The 25,933-nt window shown below is 43.5% G+C and overlaps 1 protein-coding gene across 2 annotated transcripts in view; it reads right to left on the reverse strand.

The window, feature by feature from the left end:
• Positions 1 to 1,770: 1,770 nt before the first annotated feature.
• The window catches only part of YY1 (YY1 transcription factor), a 31,091-nt gene continuing 6,928 nt past the window's right edge, over positions 1,771 to 25,933 (reverse strand). For both annotated transcript variants that reach the window (XM_079129518.1, XM_079129519.1), the window contains exons 2-5: positions 13,607 to 13,769; positions 5,368 to 5,428; positions 3,537 to 3,695; positions 1,771 to 2,736 (exon numbers count right to left, since the gene is read on the reverse strand). In XM_079129518.1, the coding sequence (XP_078985644.1) occupies positions 2,554 to 2,736; positions 3,537 to 3,695; positions 5,368 to 5,428; positions 13,607 to 13,769 (566 nt within the window). In that variant the 3' untranslated portion in view covers positions 1,771 to 2,553. The remainder of the gene's footprint in view (positions 2,737 to 3,536; positions 3,696 to 5,367; positions 5,429 to 13,606; positions 13,770 to 25,933) is intronic.

A 25,933-nucleotide genomic window follows, 5' to 3' on the forward strand; every position in this document is an offset into this window, starting at 1 on the left:
ATTCTAACAAGCAAACGGGCTTAAGCCCAGTGAGAACTACTCTACACCGCTGTTCGCTGATCAGCTGCCTACACTACTGCTGTTAATCCAGTGCTACGTCAACAAGAAACCCGCACATTGTGGTCTTGAACCCCAAATTACACTCCTCACAGAGGTTAACTCTGCAGACTGAGAAAAAGACACGAGAACAGAGAAAGGGGCAGGGAGCGAAGGCCATTTCGCTTGGAGATAAAAAGGGACCAAAGAGACAATCAAGGGCATCCCCCAAGGGATAAAGGCACAGAGGAAGAGGGACCTCCTTGCACACAAAAGCCTGGCTCCCGCAGGCCACGGCGAGGCTCAGGGCCGCTGCCCAGGCTTTCCCGCAGTAGGGCTGTTGTGCTGTGGGGTCTCGGGCAGGGGCCCGAGGACAGTCAGGGCCAGGCTCAAGTGCAGCACAATGCAGGGTGAGGGTGACGTGGCTCCAGACTCCACACAGCCACCGCCTAGGGCAGCGACTCAGCACAGCCGCACTGGGACTGCTCAGCCTGACGGTGCGAGGGAAGGTGTGGCGCTCGCAGGAAGCACGGGCACCAGGGGAAGGGGCCTCCACCAGGGTTCACCTCTCTCCTGACTGCCAGATACAGTGAAGCCAGGCTTATCCAGAACAGCTGGCTCTTCTGATTAACACAGTTCCAAACTACTCAACAGATAACAGGTTCTGGACAAAGAAAAACAAGCGTCTGAAGTTAAAATTTTCACTTATGGTTCAGAAGGCACTTCAAAATTCCACAGAGCCTTGGGGGTCACCGTCATTAGCTCACCAATCCTCCTGGTGGTCTAAGAAACTGGACTGTATCTCTGACCAGAAGGTGTCCTGGCCATTTTGTAAATAAACATACTAGCTTGTCTGTCAGTGACCTTGTAGAGTCAAGCTTCAGCAGACTCAGAATATGTCTGCGCTTTGAATAAATGGGATTTTGCTATATCATGGCAGTTTATAAAATATTCTCAATGAGTCTGATATCTGACCCTAGGCAAAATTCAAAAAGTATAATCATACATTTAAGAGGTCACAACATGAGGTCAAGTACTCATTGAGTACAATTTCCTAATAATCGAATCACCTTGCCAATCTGCACTCAGTGTCCATTTAGAAGCATGAAATTAAGCTACCGGCACTCAATTGCCACAACTGCTGGCATTTAGTAAGGCCTCCACTAAGATGGAGGAGCAAAGGCTCTCAAACCAGACACCCAACAACTGTTTCCTGCTGGGCGCGCAGAGGCCCACTGGAGCTGCCTCTGCAGGCAGCCTGAGCAGTGGAAAGTAAAGCCTGGTCTTCCCTGTGTGCCCCACTGCCAGCGGGCGCCTTGCCTCCAGAAGGCACCAAGCCACACACACCTGCTTCACTCCCACCCTCGCCCCATGGGCCTGGTCTGGGGGGCTCTGAGGTAGTTCCTTAACTTGGGGTGCCTATTGCCTACTCTTTCAGATTCAGGACGTGTAAGGAGTATCAAAATATCCATGCATCGCTTTAATCACAAGTCACTGTAATTGAGTGCAAAAAATTAAAGGAAACTTGAGTTGCTTTATTTAGCTTCCAATTTCTGGGAGGCTCAAGAATTATAAGTATTCTGGACAACAAAAGAAAATAAGACTGTGCTTACAGATCTTTTTTTCTGCCATATTCTTTCTTTAGGATTGCTATTTTATTGTTGCCCTTTCTGTTACACGGGATGTACACATCAGGTGTTAAAAGGTACAATACATTCTACAACTGAGCACCACTTTCTGTAACTGAACAGGCAAAGAAATTACACTGAACATCAGCATCTGGCAGTATTTTTTTTTTTTTTTTTTTGGAAAAAAAAGTGACTAAAATGGGTTTAAATTGATTAACACTATTAAATCACATCTAATATTTGATACTACATGATTCAATACAGCTATACGATACAATTATACAAAATGTGTTAACATCAAAGAATACAACCAAAATTAAGATAGCAAACAAAACCTATATAACTTTTTTTTTGTACAGGAAAATACTTTTGAAGTATGCATGTAACTGCCCATTCTTTTAAAGAAAATCTACTGCAAGCAAAGTTATCAACCTCCAGAAAAAATCACACATAGCATTACTAAGCATATCCCCAAAAAGTGTACAATATGCACACTTGGAAAATACAAAATTAAAAAAATTGTAAGCAACAGGTGAGCTTCGTATTTATAAGAATGTGAAAAGAAGTCCCATTTTTAGCACTGTTGTATAAAGAATTGTCTTTTGATGCGAAGTTCATGAATTGTCCTCCTGCTGGGACCACACTTTACAAAAACACCGTGTTTTTGAAACGAGATTACAGAGCAAGATAGAGCATCTTAGCAATGTCATCTTATTAAAGTTTTTTTTTTTTAATTTTTACTACTTTATCAAAACATGTCCCTTAGGTGTGTAGGATTCATTTTTTAAAATTCTTCCTAGAAATAATATACAAAGGAGAGGCATATTTATTCCCAATCACACTCCTGGAAGATGCTTCCCACGGTCGAGAAGGGTCTTCTCTCTTCTTTTCACTGGTTGTTTTTGGCCTTAGCATGTGTTAAGATGTGAGATTTCAGGTTGGTTGACTGAGCAAACTTCTTATTACAACCATCGAAGGGGCACACATAGGGCCTGTCTCCGGTGTGGATTCGCACATGTGTGCGCAAATTGAAGTCCAGTGAAAAGCGTTTCCCGCAGCCTTCGAATGTGCACTGTCGAGGGAAGACCAGACATCAGCCCACTTGGCAAGCGTGACCAGACCCCGGGAGCCAGCGCTCGCCGCTTGGGTGCACCTCAGCCCATTTGTTCTACCACACACTTTCTTCCCTGTCCTGGGAGATGCAGTCTAGAATCTGTGAGCAGGGATCTCCAACTGTGCATGCTGACACCCTCTGAAGACTTGGGTCGGCCCTCATGGCTCGCCTACATACTACCGGAGGGAAACACTCCGTAAAATAGCAAGAACTGTCCAAAATCTCAGGCGGAGGCCCTAGTGTGTCTATAAACATTCTTAAAGAGCAAAATAAAAATGAATAAGAAGTCTTCTGGTGTCAACTGTCAAAAAGAACCATGTCAGACCGACTGTGTTGCCAGTTGGCTCACTTACTTGTGGACTTCTAAAAACAAGATAAACTATCACCTCCACTTATTCTCATACAATAAAATGTCAGAACTTCTCTGCCAACTCATATTTCAATATGCTATCACCTAACAAAAATAAACTCCCCTCCCGTCATGGACAACTAGGAACTGAGTTGTGGGTTTGCTCTCACATAACCCTGTCACTCTCCTACCTAAACGGAAGTGCTCCACAGACAGCACCACGCCTGGTACCTGGCCTCATCTAGATCACACAGGGAGGCTGGGGCGAGGCGAGCCTTGCAAGTGACTCAGGAGGGGTGACAGGAAGACCCTCACTCTGGGCTGGCACCCCCCAAGTCAAGGCCACATGGCCTAGCTTGTGGCACAAAGACCACAAGGCAGTGTGGAGGGGAGAGGGAGCTGGCTCTACCTGAAAGGGCTTCTCTCCAGTATGAACCAGTTGGTGTCGTTTTAGTTTTGAGCTCTCAACAAAAGCTTTGCCACATTCTGCACAGACGTGGACTCTGGGGCCGTGGGTGTGCAGATGTTTTCTCATAGCAGAGTTATCCCTGAACATCTTTGTGCAGCCCTTGAAACAGAGAAAGAAGCTTAGTGGTTCACACTGCAAACTCTTGAGAAGGATTCAACCACTTAACAGCCTTCACTGATCTATTAGAACAAAGCAGCCTCCCACCCCCCATTTTAACTTTACTTAGCATTACAGCAGAACATTAAATTATTTAAGACAAAAAACAGACAACTGAGAAAGGCCTTATCTTTTAATGCAAACCCATGTTTTACAGATGAGGAAACTGAGGCTTAGAGATGTCTTGAAGTAGACTTGCCCAAGGTCACACTACTAGTAGTAGCCCAGCTGGGACTAGAACCCAGCGCCCCGGCTTCCAGCTATGCCACAGCCGCCTCACCCCGCCACGCCCCCCGATGCGGTAACAGAAGCACTGAGAAATAAACGGAGTTAAAATGACGGTAGTCCACCGCTACCTTTGGTGGGCCCCATATTCTGTGCTGCAACAATGGGCTGTCATTCTCCATCGCCTACTGTTCCCTCTTCTCTCTTTGCCTCTTTCCCCTTCTTGACAGAGAAAGAAGCAAGAGGGTCTCCAAGGAATGGCAACTACAGAAGAAATTTATTTTGTGAGACACCGGGAAAAGGAAGAGGCAGGCAAAGCGATACCAGTGCGGGGAGGCAGATGGATGTGCGGCGCCCGAGAAGCATGTCCTCAACAATTTCTTCTGCAGTTGTTGCCCATGATGGAGTGAATGGGGAAATGGTGAGACAGCATGACAGAAGGACAGCACAGGGCACCACCAGACAGCTTCACAGGCACAAGGGAGGGAAAGCCAGTCTTTTCACCTTGACCTCTAGGTTCAGTTTCCATTTACAAAATGGAATTTTAAAAAATTTAATTGAAAAGAAGTGTACAGAGAAGCTAAAGAGATGACAGGCACTTAAGTCATAACTGTTTTCAAATGCTTATTTTTGTCCCCAATGGAAATCATTTTATATTTCAAAATCACTACATTAAGAGAATTAAAAATACAAGACATTTAGGAGTGTGCAGTTTTCACATGGGCAACTAAACATGAAACTCAATTTATCCTAAATTTATTCTTCGCCAATTGGTGATTTTTAGAAATTCTTCACTCCATTCATATCTCCCCATGTTTCTATGCACTTATGTGATAGCAATTTTCTATTAAGTTCTACATCCAATTAAGTTTGAAAAATAGCCCCCAACTAATATCTCAAAGTATGTTCTGAGTTATCCATTTAATTTGCAAGACTAATAACATTTGAAAACAATTAAGTACCCTTCTAGAAACATGATTAACAGGGTAAATAAGAAAACTGAAAGAAATTATGAAGTCTTTGGCTTTGTTTTTTAGCAAATATTTCCTAATTTCATTCATGAGCCTACGTTTCTTAAAGGACCATGGGTAAGATACAACCCAATGTCTTAAGACTTGTTAATGACCTCAAAGGAATGAGCTCTGGCACAGTAGAGTCAACAGACAGCAATCCACACAGCTTCCTACGGTGGCCCCACTTAATAGTAGAGAAATTCAGGTGTCTTTTACTAAACAACAAAACTTTGTCTCTTGAATTTAGAAACCAAAGATTATATATAGTTCCTCCCTTTACCTCAATTCTGAAAGTGGAAATAAATGAGCAAATTTCTTATAAACTCTCTAGAACTTCAGTAACAGTTTCATGAACACTTCCCCCTAGCATTACTTACTTTATGAGGGCAAGCTATTGTTCTTGGAGCATCATCTTCTTTAATTTTTCTTGGCTTCATTCTTATCAAAAAAAAAAAAAGAGAGAGAGAGAGAAAGAAAGAGAGACAGATTTGTAGGAGTGGGTACACTCAACTGGCATAAATCATATAGTGCCTAAAATGTTCTCCTTATAGCCAACAAAACTAAGCTTATAACACGAATACTCCGCTCACCGAATGGCAAGGACCGCAATAAGGAGCAACGCCCAGAAGGCTGCACTGCCACTGTGGCCTCAGAGCTGAGAAGCTGGTGCAGTTGGGCATGGCACCATGATCTGTGTGACTCAAATACCTGCTCTTTTCTCTTGACCCTCTGGAAAAATACAAAGACCAGCCCAATCTCCTAGTGGGAGGGGCTGGACAAGTACCCAAAGCAGCTGCCTTTCAAAAAGGTACCTTATGAAAAGGGAACAACAGGCATGAAGTATGAAACAACAGGCAAAAATATGTCTACACAGCTGCTTAAAAACTCAGGGCTGGGGTTGCAGCTCAGTGGTAGAGCACTTGCCTGGCATGTGTGAGGTACTGGGTTTGATTCTCAGCACCACATGTAAATAAAATGAAGGTCCACTGACAACTTAAAAAACAAACAAACAAAAAAACCAGAGATGATGGGTCCACTTTATACAGGTACAAATGAGCTTTAAGATATATGGATTTTTGAAAGGATATGACTGCTGGGGAGTGATTATCGGCCAAATTATATTGTTATGTTGTGTGCATGTGTGAATATGTAACAACAAATGCCATCAATATGTACAACTATAATCCACCACCAATTAAAAAAAATGTGGGCCAGGCGTGGTGGCATACACCTTGTAATCCCAGTGGCTCAGGAGGCTGAGCAGGAGGATCATGAGTTCAAAGTCAGCCTCAGCAACTTAGCAAGACCCTGTATCTAAATAAAATACTGGGGATATGGCTCAGTGGTTAAGTGCCCCTAGGTTCAATCCCTGGTACAAAAAGAAAAAGAAGAAAAAAAGAAAAAGAAAAAAATGGGGAAAAAATATATCATTTTTACAAAGGGAACGAAACGGTCCTTTTAAACAGAATTCTTTAGAACACCGAAGTATCAAAGGGCTCTCAAGGAAACACAGCAAACCATCACCACTGTTACCCAAGGGATTAGTGGGCCGGTGGGAAACACAAGACTCAGACGGTCTCATATCTACCATTAGTTTTGCTGGTGAAAGTGGAAGGGCAGTTTCAGTTTTTAAAAATGGTGAAAAGATTTATTTTAAACAGCAGAGATTTGTGGCCCTACTTTTGTTTGGGGGCTTGGAAGCGACCATCTGTGACGAGAGACCTGGCAAGGTGGGCAACCTGGCAGAATCCTATGTAAAGCCACTACCTGGTAGCTTGCTCAAGTGGCAACTTACCCTCCTGCTACTTGCACTGAACTGACCTTTGGTCTGCCATCAAAACTTCCTCTCCAAATACTCTCTACATATTCGGTGTGGGGTAAGAAATTGAGAGTTCCTAGAAAAACTAAAAAAAGATTTCAACCTCTGAAACATTTTCTTTTTGTTCCCATTTCTGCTATCTCACACCCTGCCAGAGGGTTCATGCTTTATAAACAAACTACTAAGCCAATGGTTCCTTAACACTAAAAGCTCATTTATCACCACCCTTTTGTTACAAAAGACTACTTTTGTTACCTTTCAGTTAACAAAGGTCCTAACAATATTGTTCTTCACCCTGGATCTGGGGAAAAGGGTTAGGTTACCTAGCCCTTATTATGTTATAAAATCTGAACTTATGACTGACTAAAATCCCATACCCTAGGAGCGTAAGAGGAACATGTATCTGGTAGCTATTACTTATGTCCATGGAGTCTGTTCAAGACTATACAAATATTTAACTTTAAACTGATAACGTTTTCTGAGGGGTACTCTACCCACTCCAAACCTGTAGACACTCTTCTTTCTTGTAAATGGACCATCACACCAGCTAGTAGGCATTTCTTAAGTGCCAGCTGTGTACAGGGCTCTGAACTAGTTTTTGTTGTCTTAAATACCAGTAAATCCTTGGTGTTTGTCTGAATTTACATACTAGGGAAGGCAGTAGCTTGGTGCCAGGGCGCCACCTGGAGGCTAGATCAGTGTGAAAAACAACACTGATGAAGGGTTTCTATTTTTCTCAAGTACTAGTAATTTTTTGAATAGTATTCTAAGACTCAAGTTCCAATCTTTCTAATTAAGAATGTTTATTCTTTGATGACTCTACTGAAGTGCTGTGTGTGAACTGTGGCTCAACTCTAGATCATTCGGACTCACAGAATGGTGCACACCTAAGCGGCTGAATTTTATCTAAGTAAACCTGACGTAAGGAAGGTCCTAATCATATATTTTCTGAGATTTGCTGGTATAAACTTAATTTTTAAGATATTATATTATGCACAAAAGAGAATAAATAGTCCCAAGAGACCCAACTCTTGATTTTTTTTTGATAAGTGTAAATGTCATTTTCAAAAATCTGTTCTAATATTTAGAAGTTTATTTATTTTTAGGATGAGAATTTTACATTTGGACAAACATCAATGACTCGAGGGGTCAATGTAAGATTTAACTGCAGTCATTCTGAAGTTCCTTGGCACATCACCCTTCACTAGAGTGGTCATTTTAAAAAAAAAAAAAAAAAAAAAAAAAAAAGCACACTTGGATTGAAAATGTTTTGTAAGACTGAAATCATATACACTACCACTTAGAATTCTAGTCGGCCCTCCCCAAAATATTCAAGTGACTAGATGTCAGTGTTCATTCACTGACTGTGATACTTCAAGAACCCAGAAACAACGAGGACAACAGCACAGGCGTTTCAAACGAGACGGGATGGGATGTGTGACTTGGAGCTGACTCCTACTAGCTGCATGACCTTGAGCAAACACTACGGAACTTCTCCACCTCGGTTTCTTATTCTGTAAACAGGCACAATGCTCCCTGCTTTATAGAGTTGCAAGATTAAAGATGATATATGTTAATAAACACTTGGAAATGTCAGTCATTACCAATGGCTGTGTTAAACAGACTATTTAAAAATTATTTCCCCAGCCCTGCCCCTCTGCTGGCCTACAAGGAATTGAACCCAGAGCTCTACCACTGAGCTACACAACACCAGTCCTTTTTTATTTTGAAATAGGACCTCCCTTTAATTGCCAAGGATGGCCTGGAACTTGCAATCCTTCTGCCTCAGCCTCCCAAGTAGCTGGGATTACAAATGTGCACCACCACATTAAAAAAAAAAGCCATTACTTTAAAAAAAATTATGCCACTTGTGCTCAACAATACAGAAGGTTCTGGTGTTCCAAACCACCCGTTCAACTACAGGACGAAGGGACTGAAGAAAGACCAGCACAAGCACAAAAGCGCCCCTCAGCAGATTCTTTTGTTTCAGTAAAAATGGAGACTACTCTCCCTGTGACCCAACTGCTGGACTTATAACCTCTCATTCTGACGTGTGGAAGGAGCATCGTGAAGACGGGGCCCCCAAACTCAAGCTTGCAGGCATGTCCTGACACCATTTCAGCAGAGTATTGTATAAACCCAGTTTTGACTGTAAATATCCCAGAAGCAGGGATTCTCTAATGAAAATAAGCCTGCAAAACAAACTTAGTTAAGTGCTAGATCGGCACCATTGATTCGGACCCATGCTGGGAAGACAATTTCTGGGAGGGGGTTGTACTGCTATGGTCTGCAAGCACAATTCACCTCCTTTTCTTTGTGCAGTGAGTTATTTCTTAAGCAGACAGTATATATTCATGCAACAGCAAGGACTTTAAGGGCATTTTCATCTCTAATATCACACTTTTACCTAGTCCTCTGACAGTCTCAGGGTAGACAGGGACAAAAACACCACCACCTTCAGAATGTACCTTCATGCTCCTCTTTCTAAACTGGAGGGGTTTTTTCCCAGGACTGGGGGCTGAACCCAGAGCTTTACGCACGCTCTACCACACTGAAGCTATGTTTCTGGCCTTTCTATAACTTTGAGGCAGTTTCTCACTAAGTTGCCCAGGCTGGTCTCAAAACTGCCTCAGTCCCTGAGCAGCTAGGAGTATAGGTGTGCTCCACCATGCCTGGCCAGAACAGAGGTTTTCAAAGGCTAACTTCCTTAATGAAATATACACAACAACTGAATTTAATCAGAAAACAGAACCTACCAGGCCCAACTCACTGACCACTTTTCAAGTATTTTACTAAAGGGACATTTCAGGACAGAATAAAGTTCCCCAGTCCCACCTCAGCAAGGCCATGACTTTCAAATGGAAGCCATCATTTCTTCTGTCTGTCCTCTCACAACCTAACTGACACGTTAAGCAATCTAGGTGGAGCATGGCGGGAACCTGAAACATTCTGTGCTCAGTTTCAAGTCCAGTCCAGTGTCCCACCACCCCAAGTCACAGAGTAGAGGGAAAATCATCTAATACTCTGCTCTAAACTAACACCACAACCCCTGAGCATGGCTTGGAGACACTGAGCAGAGGGGATGAGGAAAGGCAGCCAGCAGAACCCATTCTGTGGATCAGTAAAGACGTGGTCTGGCCCCCTGATAATGAGAAACTTGAGTCTCTGTGTCTTTAACTTGCAGAGTGCCAGTCACCAATTCTGGGGCCTCCAGGAAAAAACCCTCTCCAACTCGCACAGATTCTGAAATTCTTTGCAGACTTGGCAAAACAGGGTACTCAGGCTCCGACACACCCCACACACCTTACTTTTTACAAACTCAAGACCATCGGGGTCATCACACTCAAGACACAGAATGAAATCTTTCACTGGCTGATTTTAAAAGAAAAAGAACATCATTTACCTTCACTTTACAATTGTGCAGGCGCTGCCCGGGGTGTGCCAGATCACACTTTGGGCTCAATAAGTCCAACACATGGCTACAAGCACAAAATTTCCTTGAGTCAGGCCCAAGGAGTTCTCTCTAAATAATGTCAAAATTATGCCCTAGTGTTAGGCCACGGCTACACCTTAGCTTTTATTCCCTCGTCCCTTCTCAGGAAGTTTCTGATTGCCGCTTCTTTTTTAGAAGGTTCTTTCCCACATCTGGAAAATGACTTTTCCTGAGAAAATTCTTTGGCACGAATGCTAGGCAAGCGCTCTACCACTGAGCTACGCCACGCCTACCAGGAAACTTCCTGTTCCACTCCATTCTAAGGGACTGCGTTTCCCAGCCTGCTGCACCACGGTCCTCCCAGGCCTCTCACCCAGTCTTCCTTCGCCGCTGGTTCCCTCAGTGACCTCCTCAGGAGGATATGCAACATAGAGCGATTCCTTAGGTCGCTAACACTGTCTTTGTATTTAACTAGTAGCTTCACTGGATCAAAAATTCTGTTTGGCTGGGTTCAACGGTACGTATCTGTTAATTCCAGTGTTTGAGAAGCTGAGGCAGGAAGAGGACCTGCACTCCTCCAGGGGACTAGGACCTAAGTGCCAGACCACAAGTTTGAGGCCCATCTGGGCATACTACAGTAAGATCCCATCTCAAAATCAAGCAAAAAAAATAAAAAAAAGAAAAGAAAAAGAAAAAAAAGCAAAAAACAACCAAAGGTCCGTTTCTGGGCTAGGGGTAGAGCACTTTCGCAGAGCGCCGTGAGGCCCCTGGTGTAACTACCAGCAACAAATGAACAACAAAACCCCACCCTTCTATGTTCACGGTCATGGTTCCTGTCTTGTATTCACCTACCGGGCTCACCCTTCGGTCTACTGCTCTTTTGTAGATAGTCGTTCTCCCTGGAAGTTTTCAAATTCTTTACTCTCGGTGTTTTGAAATTTCATGAGTGGATGGCTACCTGGTACTAGGTCCCAGTTCCCACTGGGGGCATTCCCTTCCTACAGAGGACGTTCAAAGACAGCCATGAGGCAGAAAGACCAGACTGTTTTCCAACAGCTAAGTGTCCTGGCTTTTCTGTTCAGAGGACTATAGGAACAGGGATGCCAAACTATCCTCTCAGTTGCCCCAATCTTCCTGGGTAGTAAGCAATGACATGGGCTATCAAACCCTACATACTTGTGGTGCTCATCACCCCACATTTTGTTCCCTAGCTCTTCAAAGCCTTCAGCGCACCACAAAAATCCTTCACTCTCTCATGGAAAGTTTGTTCCTTCCTCTCCTGGCGCCCTGGGAACTCCTTTGCTGTACTTTCCACAGTCTCCTCCACTGGACCAAACAAGCCCTCTACTCTGCTTCGTCCTCTTCACACACAAGAGTCTCCAGCTGGGTCTATTCTCCCCCCACCCCCTTGTAGTTTATTTACCACTTTCAAGCTTCGAGCCATCCTTCACAAGGACCCCCGTCTCAAGGCTGGGGTGTGGCTCAGTGGTAGAACATCTGCTTAGAATGCGTGAAGCCCTGGTTCGTCCCCAGCACTGCACTGCAACAAGCACGCCCAAACAGAACAAAACAAAAATAGTTTTTCCCCCTCCCCCACTGCCCCCAATACAGAGGTCTGGCCCTAAATCTTTCTGTGATTTCTACATACTTAATTCTTTCATGTTGACCACACCCTAGCTCAGGCCTTCGTGTGCTCCTGCCCAAGCACCCTCCCCCACATGCTGGGCGCACCACCAGTCCAGCCTGGACACAGCTGCAGAGTGGGGCTCTCGCTAGTGCTCCATCACCACTTCTTTACTGTCCAAAGCCCTCAGCAGCTGCCCAGTGTACACTAGAAGGAAGTCCACGGATCTTGGCCCACTATTCACGAACCTTAATGACCCAGGGCCAATTTACCTAAACTCCAGTCTTTTCTCTCAAGTGTCCTAACTCCCAGGCAAGACCATCCACTTTCCTGTGTACTTTCTACTGCGTCAGACTGTTCCAGCACGCAGGCCCCACCGTGGAGACCCACCCTCATCTGTATAAAACTCTTCAAAGGCCAGAATCAAATGGCAGCAGCCCACAAAACTTTACTGACTTCCCTGTTCTAGTATCCTCACTAGATTCTGAGCACATAGAAGTTGACTTAACAGATTCAATTTTTATCTGTAGTCTTTCTGGGGGAAGGGCAGTTAATATTTCATACATGAAATATGAATGACAATAAAAGCTGGGACACAATGTCATTAACACCGTGCCTTAACTTTGTTAAGCCACAATAAATTAGAAATACATTAAATATGTGTTATTTCCTACAGCTAGTTTCACTGGACAGAAAGGGGCAAGAACCTCCTTTACCAAAACACAAAGAGACTTGACGAGCGGAAAAACTGAGCTGCTCTAGGGTTGCTGGCTCTCCACTCACAGCTCTGCCCTCAAGAGACAGTTCTATGGTCACAGCAGGTGCAGGACCAAAGAAGTGTCTTCTTGATCCCACCCTAGCGCACATTTCTGGGGCTGTTCCAGGCTTCATTCAAGCTCAGGGAAAGGGATTAGGCCTTCTGGGCCAGTTTATCTTATTAATTTCATTCTATTTAACACCCCCTCACCGCCACCACCACCACCACTATTGGGAACTGAACCCAGGGGCACTCTACCACTGAACAACATCCCCAGACCTTTTCATTTTCTATTTGCCAAGGCTGGCCTGGAACTTGGTATTCTCCTGTGTGGCTGGGATTACAGGTGTGCACACTGTACTTGGCCTTACTGAAAATTTTACACCTTTGTGGGTTTTTCCATGTCCTTATAAAACCTACCAAACAGTAAAATAAGGCCGCAACTAGTGAGTTCAGATGGTGACTGCTCACCGTGGACAGTCATGAGGTCTTTGGCCACAAATGTCTGATCTCTTCCTGTCATGCCAGCTCTAGTTAGCAAAACACTGGGAGCTTTCTCGGTGTGCTGAAACAGGAACTGATGAAAGCCCCTCCCAGGGTCCACTGGACAAACCGAGCATAGACCCAGGTCTTCTGCAGTGAGTCTTGTGCAACACACCCAAACTTAAAATGTGTACAAAGAGGTCAGGAGACTTGAGTCAGGATAGCCCTCTCAGCACAAACTATGTGCAACTGTGTCTATGCCCAAGCAAGGCCAGTTATAGAATTAAAGAGCATTTTCCTCATCATGCTGCCTGTAAGGATCTAAGGTGCTGGCACTCATATTAATTGCACAATTACTACTAAAAATAAAACTGCTTTTGTTTTCAGAAGTTTCCCTAGAGAAAGAATATAAATCACCACTGGTGACTTGGGCACAGAAAACCACAGCTGGCAAGAAAGCACTTTCTATAATGAAAAGGAAGAAAAGTTCTCTAACTTACCTAGCAAATTCTGCCAGCTGTTTTGGATCTGAGAGGTCAATGCCAGGGATTCCTCCAGGAGGGAGTTTCTTTCCTGTCATATACTCTGAATAATCAGGAGGCGAGTTCTCTCCAATGATCTGTTCTTCAACCACCGTCTCATGGTCAATATCTTTTTTTTCATCTGAAACACATCATGAAATTGATTATCTTAACTGAGTAAATACATTTTTAAAAGTACTTAAAAAGTATCAAAACTGCTTTCACTAACACCTTCTTAGATTATAGCTATCACCTCAATTTCTTTACAACTCATTCCTGGTCCTCAATCTTTTGAAATCCTGTTGCTCCTTGAAGATCACCAAAATCCTCAATGTCAAATCCAAAGGACGTACATTAGTGCTCCATTTAAACTGAAGAACTAAGATGCTTTCATTACTGTACTTGTGTACGTGAACCCACTTCTCAGAGATCTGCTTTTATCCACTGCTGACTACCAACATGGTGATGCCAAATAAAATCTCATTTCTAAGCTCTCACCTGTTAGCAAAGCAAACCTCTGGTCTACCCTTCCAACTTCCTCATCCTTCCTCCAACGTCCCAACCTCATGGGTATTACACAATTTCTGGAGCGCAAGCACAATTACAGCTGTGTTATTTTCCCCAGTCTCTCCCACTAGACTGTAAGTTGCTAGAGGACAGGGAATTTTGTCCATTTTGATCCCAAGTGCCCCCAGAGCCTTATTGAGTCTGGTCCTCAATAAGTATGTCTTCACAGAATGGAGGACAATTCTATTTGTATCATTTCAAATCCGTCAGGCTAAAAAGCAATGTCAACCCCATAACTGATCTTACTCTTGCCTTTGAGGCAAGCCCTTCTACTTGGTGTCTCGGTCCTGCGCTGGCTGGTTCCGTTTTAACATATCCAGACCCGTTTCCTACCTCTCCCTTGCATATGCCCTCTACATTCCACCGCCTGTTTTTCTCACCAGTTAATGTGCAAGTACCTGGGGGAGGCATTCAATAAACCCAAGCCCCCCACCCTTCTCATTTTCCTTCTCAAAATCCAGTCTCCCTTCAACAGCACCTCGCCTAAATCTCTAAGGCTTACTGATTTCTATCATTCCAGTCTTACGTTGCTACTTTTTCCAAATCCTAGATTACTTTCCTGATAACACAGATTACAAGCCATTCTGCTTTGATTTTTGTTGTTGTTGTTGGCCCTGCCTCTTAAATTAGAGTGGAACTGTCCAGAGGCCAAACACAGTCTTCTATTACTTTTTTTAAAAATTCCTCTTCCAGTACTAGGGATTGAACCCAGGGCTCCATGCGTGTTAGGCAAGCACTCTATCACTAAGCTACATCCCTGGTACAGTTTTCTACTACTTTCAAGCTTAAAGCAGAAAGTGCGCTCCATAATTTTCAATGCTGAAATGTTCTGCTTTTCCATAAAACCGTGTTTCACAAAGAACAGGAACATAAGATCTTCCAAGAGTGTAAATGCTTAGCTCATACTACCATTCCACCAGTAATAAAACACAAGACCCTCAAAACAAGAAAACAAACATAAACCCTAAGACTGATGTCACTACCAAAACTGCATCAGCTCACCAAGGTTAGTGCAGAGGCAACAAATAAAAGGAAAACAAAGACAGAACAAGGTTCATTTGATTCAAGCAGCTACTATCAACTTCAATCACTCCCCAGCAACAAAGAGTACAGAACACAAAAATTTTAAACATTAAGTTGCAGAATAGGGGGTTATATTTTTTTGAATGTTTATGTAGGACTATTTTAATCACTCATGTATCCCCCTATGAAGCGGGTGAACAAAAGTTGACAAACTCCATTTTACAGAAGAGAGACCTGAGGCACAGGCAGGGTGAGCAACAAGTTCAGGATCATCTACCCCATAAAGGTCTAACGCCAAGACCATGCTACCTCCTATGAGGAACTAGAAAGAACACTAGGGATAATACCCCCCAAGGTTAACATGCACTTACAGATGAAGAGTATCCATCCATGGATGGATGGAGAGGCCTAAGGAAAGAACAGCTGAAAGTATTAAAAGGACAGGAAGGACTTGCCAGCTCTCTGGAGTCTTTTATGAGGACACTAATCCTATTCCCTAGGGCTCTGCCCCCAGGTCAAATCACCTCCCCAAGGTCCCACCTCCTAACCCACCACATCAAGGTTAGGATTTCAAATTATGAAACTTGGGGGTGGGGGTCATTTAACCCTTGCAGAGGGCACACAGCTCAGTTGTGGAGTGCTTTGGATTAAACACCCAGTACCTGGGGGTCTTAGGGGGCTGAGAACAGGAAGCAGGGTACAGTGGCACACACCTGTAATCCCAGTTGCTGACAGGAGGCTAAAGAATGAAGATGGCGAAGTTTGAAGCCAACCTGGACAAATTAGGTGAACACTGTCAAAATAAAAAGGGCTAGGGGTGCAGCTCCGTGGGAAACGCAGCTTGCCTAGCTAGCACGGGCCCAAGGCCCTGGGCTCAATCCCTGGCAGTGATGGTGGTGAGTGTCAGGGAACAGGAAATACGGTTGGTGATCACCAGTTACAAAGCACAGACCGTAACCAGATTCAATCATTTCATTCTCATTCTCAAGCCTGCCCACTCCTACTGATACCTTTCACCCTAATGTCTCTAAATTAGGAACATCCATACTTTCAAGTAGCACAGAAACACATCATGGATAGGGAATCTACTTTATTGATATTTTGTATTTCTGCTACAAGAATTACAGCAAAGACCTGGTGTGATGGCACACACCTGTAACCCTAGTGACTCAAGAGGCTGAAGTAGGAGGACGGCATGTTGGAGGTCAGTTTACAACAAGTAAGTGAGATCCTGTCTCAAAAATTTAAAAAAGGAGGACTGGGGATGTAGTTCGGTGTTAGAGCACTAAGCACCCCTGGGTTCAATCCTTACCCAGTACCACCACCACCAAAAAAATTTGAGTCCCAGACAGCCTGAACAAGCTACTGAGAAAGGTGTTTTAGCCCATTCTAGCTGCCACAAAAAAACAAAAACACCACAACCTAGGCATGGTGGCACATGCCTGTAATCCCAACAACCCAGGAGGATCATGAGTTCAAAGTCAGCCTCAGCAACTTGGTGAAACCCTGTCTCAAAAAACAAAAAGGGCTGGAGATGTGGCTCAGTGGTAAAGCACCCCTGGTTTCAACCCTTGGTACCAAAAACAAAACAAAACCAAAACCACCACTGACTGAGTGGCTTCTATGACATTTACTTCTCACAACCTAGAGGCTATAATCCAAGACCAGGATGCCAACATGGCTTCACTCTTCAGAGTACCCACTCCCTGGCCTGCAGATGACACTCTTCTTCACACCACATCATCTCCAAGCAGAGAGAAGGCTCGCAAATTCTCTGTAGTTCTTTTTATAAGGGCACTAATCCCATTCTGTACAACTCTGCCCCCAGACCAAAACACCTCCCCAAGGTCCCACCTCCTACTCCACCACATCAAGGGTTAGGATTTCAAATCATGAAATGGGGGGAGGAGAGGGACACATCTAGTGCACTTCAGAGGGCACTCAAGTGTGCTAAGATAGAAAGAAGGTGAAACTCATGGCACAAAGGAATCCCAGGCTTGATTAATACTGCTATCAGTTCAACACATTAACTGAAGGCTTTCTTGGTGCTTACTGTGTGAGATTCTAGGCCCTGGGAACAGCAGTCAGAAACAAGACAAAGTCTCTGCCCTCATGGAGTTTACCTTCTGGCAAGGGAAGTCAAACAAAGAAACACTTCCTGAGGCTCAGTTCATAACACTCAAGAAAATAAAAAACCCAGGGGCTGGGGTTTCATCCTCAGCACCACATAAAATAAATAAATAAATAAATAAATAAATACATAAATAAAATATAGGTGGGTATTGCGTCCATCCACAACTAAAAACATTGAAAAAAAATATATATATATACACACAAAAAACCCACAGGACAGTCACAAAGATAAACAAGATTTAGGACAAAAGCCTGCAGCACACCTGTAATCCTGGCAACTCGGAAGGCTGAGGCAGGAGCATCACAGATTCTAGGGCAGCCTCAGCAACAGTGAGGCCCTGTCTCAAAAAGTAAAAAGGGCTAGAGGTGCAGCCCAGAGGTAAAGCACCCCTGGGTTCAATTCCCAGCATCCCAAAAAAAAAAAAAAAAAAAAAAAAAGACACAAAGGCTGGCTCAGTGGGAGAGCAGTTTAGTTCCCTGGTGTAAGAAAAATCAGGGTTCAATCCCCTGAACTGCAACGCAGCAAATAAAACAATAAAATAAAAAGAATCAGAACACAAGAACTGAATGAAACGCCTGAAGCAGAGGCTGAAAAGTACAGTCAACGGGCCAACTTCAGCCAGCCAGCCACCCCCACTTCATGTCCCATACTTTTCTATTCTTTTACAAAATAAAGTGTGGGCCAGGTGCCCTGGTACATACCTCTAATCCCAGGGACTTAGAAGGGGAAGCTGAGAGAGGAGGATTGCAAATTTGAGGCCAGCCCCCAGCGACTTAGCTTTGAGAATCTCACTCATTTAGCAACCCCCCCCCCCCCACAAAAAAAATCTGGGAATGTAGCTCAGTAGTACAGCATCCCTGGGTTTGATCCTCAGTACAAGAGAGGAAGGCAAAAGAAAGTAAGTGTGGACAAAGATACTCGAACGCAATATTTATCATTCTAACTATTTTAAAGCACACAAATTGGGGGCATTATGCACACTCACAATGCTGCATTCCCACACCAGTATCTATGCCCAAACCTTCTTTATCCAACAAAACCGTACCTATTAAGCAGGCACACTCTCCTTCCAGCCTGTCCCCCAGCCTCCAGTCTACTCTGTATGCATCTGCTCATTCTAGACACCTCGGAGAAGCAGAATCGTACGCTGTCTTCCTACCTAGATTCTTTACTTCCTTCCTTCCTTCCTTTGTGGTACCTGAGAACTGAACCCAGGAGTGCCCTACCACTGAGTCACAGCCCCAGCCCTTTGGATTTATTTTAAGACATGATCTCACTAAATTGCCCAGCTAGCCTCAAATTTTTGATGACACTGCCTCAGTCTCCAGACTTGCAGGAATTACAGGTGCGCATGCCCAGCCCCTATCCAGTTTATTTCACTCAGCACAGGTTTTCAAGGTCCGGCCTGTTGTAGTGAATATCAAAACCTCATTCTTTTTCATGACTAGACAAAATTACCGAGTGAACTTACCATGTTTTGTCTACCCATTCATCTGCTGAGGTACAGGCAGGCTGTTTCTGCCTGCTAGGCATTGTGAATAATGCTGCTGTCTGAGTTGGATGCACAAATTTGCTCTCTACCTTGCTTTTGGCAGTGTTAATGATAGAACCCAGAGTCTCATGCACGCAGGCAAGTAAGCACTCTACCTCTGGGCTATATCCCCAGCCCTGCCTAGAACACCCCTGCTCTTTTGTTTATACGTTGTCTTTGGCTGCTTTCCTGATATAGGTGCACAGATTTGATTAGCTGCAACCAAGAACATATAACCCACAAAATGTTAAATATTACTATCTGGCTCTTTACGGAAAAAGTTTGCTGATACTTGATTTAATTTTACTTTAGAGAAAATGGGATTAAGCTGTAGTGGTAGTTTTTCTATTTGAAACCAGGAACAATTTCCGACAGAGAAGTTACTGAACACTGGGATTTCACAAGTGTTGAGCAGGCCTTTAGAACAGGTTAAAGTCTTACTTTGGAGCACTGAACATAGCTAGGTAATAAAGTTTCTTGCTTGAGTCTCTTGGAGAATGGTTGTATCATTTGCTGAGATGGAGGACAGTGGGGAAGAGATGATCTTGAGTGCCTCTCTGGTTCCCAGTACCTGTGCAACTTTCCATGAACGGCCCTACAGGAGGCACTGGGTCTGCAAATTTGGGATGGGGGCTAAATCCAGGCTGGAGAGAATGATACAGGAACCACTGGCATATTAGAATGTGTTTAAAGCCCCAGAAATACAGCACATCCGATGGAGAGAGAATATAGACAGAGGGCTCAGAACCAAAACCCAGGCAACTCCAACACTGAAAAAAATGAGGAAGACTTTGCAAACACTGAAGGATATGCCCAGAGAAAGGGCGACAACTGAAAATTCACTTGGGGACATGCCAACTGGAGTTTTTCTAGGCACACCAAGAAGAACCACATGGTTTGCTTTTTATGGGGCGGGGTGAGGGCAGTGGGGGGCTTTACTGGGGATTGAATCCAGAGGTGCTTAACCACTGAGCCACATTTCCAGCCGTTTTTATTTTGAGACAGGGCCTCACCAGTTATTGAGGATGGCTTTGAACTGTGATCCTCTTATCTCAGCCTTCTGTGTCACTGGAATTATACGATACCTGGGTTCGTGGTTTGCTTTTGATCATCACCACACAACTAATCTTCTAAATAATGCTGATAAGACAGTATTCTTGCCTACAAAAGTTTTCTGTTGATGTAAGTTTGAAATTAATGTAGTTACTGCATTTAGTTATGTTCACATTTTTAATATATTGTTTAAAATTGTCGATGGATCTTTATTTTTTAAAATTTATTTACACGTGGTGCTGAGAACCGAACCCAGTGCCTCACACATGCTAGGCAAGCACATGAGCCCCACTGAGCCATAGCCACTGAGTCCCAGAAGGAAGTCTGCCTAGGGCATCAATATTTCCAGGTGGTCTCCCATCCCAATACTAACCAGGCCTGGCCCGGCTTAGCTTCTTCCATGCAGGATGAGAGCGCTTTGGTTATGCTAACATAAATTTAAGTTCCATAATGTTGTCACATTTATGACTTATTCCTTAAAAGTGAATTCTACAACAGGAGTTATTTTGGAAAACTCCTTGAAGACCAGTGCACAGAAGAGGCCATTAACTACAAAGCAACAAAATCTAAGAAAATTAATGTTTACACAAGGAGAAAAAAAATCAAATTGCAAAGAAGATGGACAGAAGTGACAAGATGTGCCAAGCACAGTGGTGCACCCTTGTAATCCCAGTGGCTCTAGGGAGGCTAAGACAAGAGAAGTCCCAATTCAAAGTCAGCCTCAGTAATTTAGTGAGACCCTCTCTCTAATAGTAAAAAAAAAAAGCTTGGGGATGTGGCTCAGTAGTTAAGCATCCCTGGTTTCAACTGCTGGTACGAAAAAAAAAAAGATGCTAGCTTCTGTTGTGGCGATGTTTTTTTTTTTTTTTGGGGGGGGGGCGGGGGTTCTGAACAATTTCCACCAAGAACTGTATGCACATTAAAGAAGTATATCAAATAATGTCAATGTTTGCTGTCTTTGGTCACTCAAACCAATTTTTGCAAAAGAAAATCAAGAGGTTTTTAACTGGGCTGGGGATATAGCTCAGTTGGTAGAATGCTGAATGCTTGCTTTGCAAGCACGAGGCCCTGGGTTCAATTCCCAGCACTGCAAAAAATTTAAAAGAAGTTTTTTTTACTAAATATTTGATGCTTTAATATTAGAAAAACTAATATTTTTATTAATTACAGAACATGTTTATCTTAAAAAAAATCTTAGAGAAAAGTATCTTTCATTTTCTTTTTGTACTATTTTATGTGAAAAATTAAGGGCTAGGGTGTAGCCCAGTGGTAGAGCAGTTACTTGCCTAGCATGCTCAAGGTCCTAGGTTGGATCCCTGGCAAAAAAAAAAAAAAAAGTTTATTCATATAACATGTATATAAATTCAGTAAAGATTTTCACTTTCAGCACTGGCTATTATCACATTCTTTTCATTTCATAATTACTACTGAAAAAGATTTGTATGGAGAGTGTTGGCTGATTCACTCTGAATGTCAAACTACTGATTCTACTAAGTCACAATGGGGCAATAATGAATATAAACATGGGTACAACATGCTCAGGAAGCAAAAGACTTCAACCAGCTCCAGGCAGGGCCAACTCGCATTGGAAGTTTCAATGCAATGGGTTTGTAGAACCAGGGCAACTTAAGTATGAGTGTAATTAATGAAAACACAACTGGGCAACGCAAATTAAGGTCAAATTTCAGAATTCCTATTCAGCAAACAAGGAGAATGTAAATTATAAATTCAAAGGGGTGCAAGAAGATGGGGGACACTTTTACACTGATGGTGATATTGCAAATTAGTACAACCATTATGGAAATCAGTATGGAGGTTCCTCAAAAGACTAGGCATGGAACCACCACATGACCCATCTAAGACACTCCCGGTATTTACCCTGAAGAATTAAAGTCATCAAAGATAGTGAGATATACATACTCATGTTTATAGCAGTACAACTCACAGCAAACTATGGTATCAACCTAGGTTTGCTGATCTGTCCACTGACAAATGAATAAAGAAATGGTACTATACACAATGAAGTTTTATTCAACCATAAAGAAAAATGGAATTGTGTCACTTGTAGGAAAATGGATGGAATAAACAGAACTCAGAAGGTCAAGGTTATGCTTTCTCTCATGTATGGAAGTCACAGAGGAAAAGAACAGAAGGGGGAGGGGTCTCATGAAAATCCAAGGGAGATCAGTAGGAAAGAGATCAAAGGAGGGAGAAGGGAAGGGAAAAGGGAACCGGGGAAAGTTACTGGGCAAATTATACTATATGCAGGTACAAATCCCGCCATTATATACAACTATAATGCACCAGCTAAAATATGTGATAAACAAATAGCAACCCTGCCCCCCACAAACCTCAAAAGAGGTGCAGTGGTGGTGTCACCCTGTTGGGAACTTCAAGTCAAAAGTGTCAGATGACTTCAGTGCTAACATTCCAACAAGAACCAAATGACCTAGAACAACCAGAAGAAATAAAACCATCTATAGATGGAACAGGACAATTCATTCATATGGAAAACACTGGTTCTGCATGTGGTACTGTGGAAAAGGTTAAAAAAAAAAGGGTATACGAATGTCCCTGGCCCAACTGTCTCCCAATTATTCCATCTCCTATGTTACCAAAGCAATAACACTCCCAATCTAGTTCAAGGCAAAGCATGTACAAAAGCCACATTCAGTAAGATATAATTAAGGGACTAGAGCACTTTACAAGTGCAAAAGTCATTAAAACAACAACAACAACAACAACAACAACAACAAAAAAAAAACAACGGAGTTTCTGGGCTGGAGGTGTAATGTAGCTTGCCTAGTGTGCACGCGAAGCAGATTTTCTCAGTGCCTGACACAAGGTACTTTATAACCACAACTTTCTCTTCTTGCCCTCCTCTCATCTTCCAGTCCCCTCCAACACCCACCCTAAGAGTCTTCTTCCAGATGCCTTTAGTTCCCGCCTTCCTTCCCACTTTTGTCCGTCTATGGGACAAGGCTGATGACAACCCCGGTGTCTGCAAAGCTGAGTGGAGTGCAGACAAATCTTTGTTCTACTCCCTGCTCCTAGTTCTGGGGGACAGTAGGTTTTCAGCCGCTGGGTAATGATGACCACAGTCCCACAGGTGGCAGGCCTGCTAGCTACCTGTAGACTGAACTTGCCCAGGCTGTGCTAGCATACACACTGGTTTCCTGTCGTCTCTATAACAAACCAGCTCCAACGCGTGGCTTAAAATGAGCATTCTAGAGATCAGGAGTCAGAATCATGATAAGCTTCAGTGGCTGCTCCAGGAGTCCCTGCTAGAGAAGCTTCTCAAGGTCATCACACCCCTGGGCTCACCACCCTTCCTTCCATCGCCACCACTCCATCCTCCTGTCACTGCCCCTCCTCACCTCCTCTTCCGCAGTCAGTCTCTCTTGTGGTTAACAGGGACACTGTGCCATTACACTTAGGACCTCAGAAAAATCCAGGCTGCTCTCCCCATTTCAAGGCCCTGAGTTTAAACACACCTTGCAAATAAGATGACACACACAGGTCCCGGGAATTAGGAACCGGATATCTTTGGAGCTATTATCCAGCCTGCCATGCTGTTAATCACATAAATCCAAGGCTTTACATCCAAAACTGGGACTTCAGCAGTTTGAAAAAACAAGGTATTCCCCACCAGACTTAATGATCTTAAAAACAAACAAAACTAGAGCAAGAATGAAAAGAATATAGAAAATTATGAATTCTTCAATTAGGTTACACTGCAGGTTTTATTTATTTATTTTTTTTAAGAGCTGACATCTGACAGCACTGTTAAATTTCACACTATGTTAACTGAAAAAGAAAAACACCAAATTTATTTACACTAACACTGTTCATCCCTACCACTCAGGGGTCCCCTTAATATAAAGCAGAGTTTTTACTGTTTTTGTTTTTGTCAGTGCTAGGGATTGAACTTAAGTGGCCTACCACTGAGGTATACCCCCAGTCCCAAAGTAGTACAGTTTAAAATTCACTATTATGAAAAGCTCGATTTTCAGTTGCAGTGGCTCAGTTTGTAATCCCAGCTACTCAGGAGGCTGAGGCAGGAGGACTGCAAGTTGGAGGCCAGCCTGAACAACTTGGGGAGGTCCTTCTCAAAAAGGAAGGGGGAAAAAAAATGGGGTTATGTGCTCCTGCCCAGCCTCCTGAGTAGCTGGGGGTATGTAGTTCAGAGGCAGAGCACTTGGTGAGCTAGCATGTTTGAGGCTCTGGGTTCAATTCCCAGTCCTACCGAAAGAAAGCTCAATTTTGTTAAGTTTTTCACATCTTGGTGTCAGTACAGGCAGTGTAATTTCCCCTTTTATCCTGATTGCCAGGAAGCTCATTAGCTTAATGGTTCCTTTTTTTCTGTGATCTTGATTCTCTATTTTCACCAGTTTGCATATTTACCTATTTAGGTATATGTTGGCTAAATTGTTTCTCCAGACCATCCATCTCAGGCCGTTTACTCTGCTCTGGTTTCCTAGGACGCTTTTGGTAGGAGACATCATCTACTCATCACTGCCACCAACCAGTCCTTCACTAATGTGGGAGGGTGTTCAGTGTGATTTCGGAATCACTGAGAAGCAAGAGGCAAATCAGACACAGGCTATATCCCACTTAAAGACCTTGAAAAAGAATCGTCATTTTTTAAGTATCTGTCGTATGCTAGCAAGTGCCACATTTCTCAATCCAAAAAAAATCTTGTGAAGTATCAAGTCCTATGGTTTGGGCATAAGAATATTAGTCTCAGAAATGTCCAATAATGCCAGGTGCAGTGGTACATACCAATAATCCCAGACACTCTGGGAGGCCAAAGGCCGGAAGATCGCAAATTCCAGGCCGGCAATCACTTATCAAAACCCTGTCTCAAAAGTGTCTCAAAAAGGGCTGGGGTATGACTTTGTGGTAATGAGGGGATTCAACCCCCAGTACTACAAAAGAAAGGGCAGAAAGGAAGGGAAGGAAAGCCAGGTGGGTACCACATCTAAGCAGCACATTAGAGGCAGACCTGGGATGAGTCTAAACCCTTTTTCTAACAGAACCCTCCTTTCTCCCCATCCTTACTGCTTCTTTCCCACCTGTGTGAACAGCAACGGCATTTTGCACAGAGGAATAAAAGGTGTTTTCGTCTCTACACCGTGATTTTGCCTTACAGCACCACTTCCCTCCGCTAATTGTTCACCAAGAACTCAAGTCAAGATTTGATGTTCTCCTGGTGGAGAAAGGCTAGACTCCAACAGAACAGGTTCCTGCATAGCCTCTTGTCGACTCCCCAATTCCTCTATTTGAGGGGAATTAAACTTACCCAAGAAATAACCATTACACACATGCGCATGCACATAAATACACTCTTTTTGGTGGGCGTGTGCAAAAAACCCCCCTGGGATTGAACCCAGGGGTGCTCTACTACAGAGATACACCTCCACCCACCCCCTCTTGGTACCAGGGATTGAACCCAGGGACGGCTTAATCACCAGGTCACATCCCCATCCTGTTTTATTTTGAGAAAGCGTCTCACTAGGCTGCTCACGTTGGCCTTGAACTTGCAATCCTCCTGCCTCAGCCTCCTGCTGGGATTACAGGTGTGTACCACTGGGCTTGACTAACCATTACACTGTTTTAACCATACATCATTTTAATGTTTAACTCCATCAAAAACCACTGTGTGAAACAATCAGATGGTTATTAGGAATTTTATTTGAGGGCTGGGGGTGTAGCTATGGCTAGTCTATGAAAGACCCTGAGTTCCATTCCCAGCAAAGAAATTTAGTAGACTGCTTCCTACTGTCACACAGCAATTTACAAAGGAGAATTTATTAGGGACTGAAAATTGGAAGGGTGCGGTGCTGTGCCCCTGTAACCCCAGCTACTGGGGAGACAGAAAGGAGAACTGCAAGTGCCAGGCATCTGGCATGTGGGAGGTTCAATCCTCAGCACCATATCAAAATAAATATATAAAATAAAGGTATTAAAAAATTTTTAAAGAATTTTAAAATACCAC

Source organism: Sciurus vulgaris (genome assembly GCF_902686455.1).
Source record: "Sciurus vulgaris genome assembly, chromosome: 2".
NCBI lineage: Eukaryota > Metazoa > Chordata > Mammalia > Rodentia > Sciuridae > Sciurus > Sciurus vulgaris.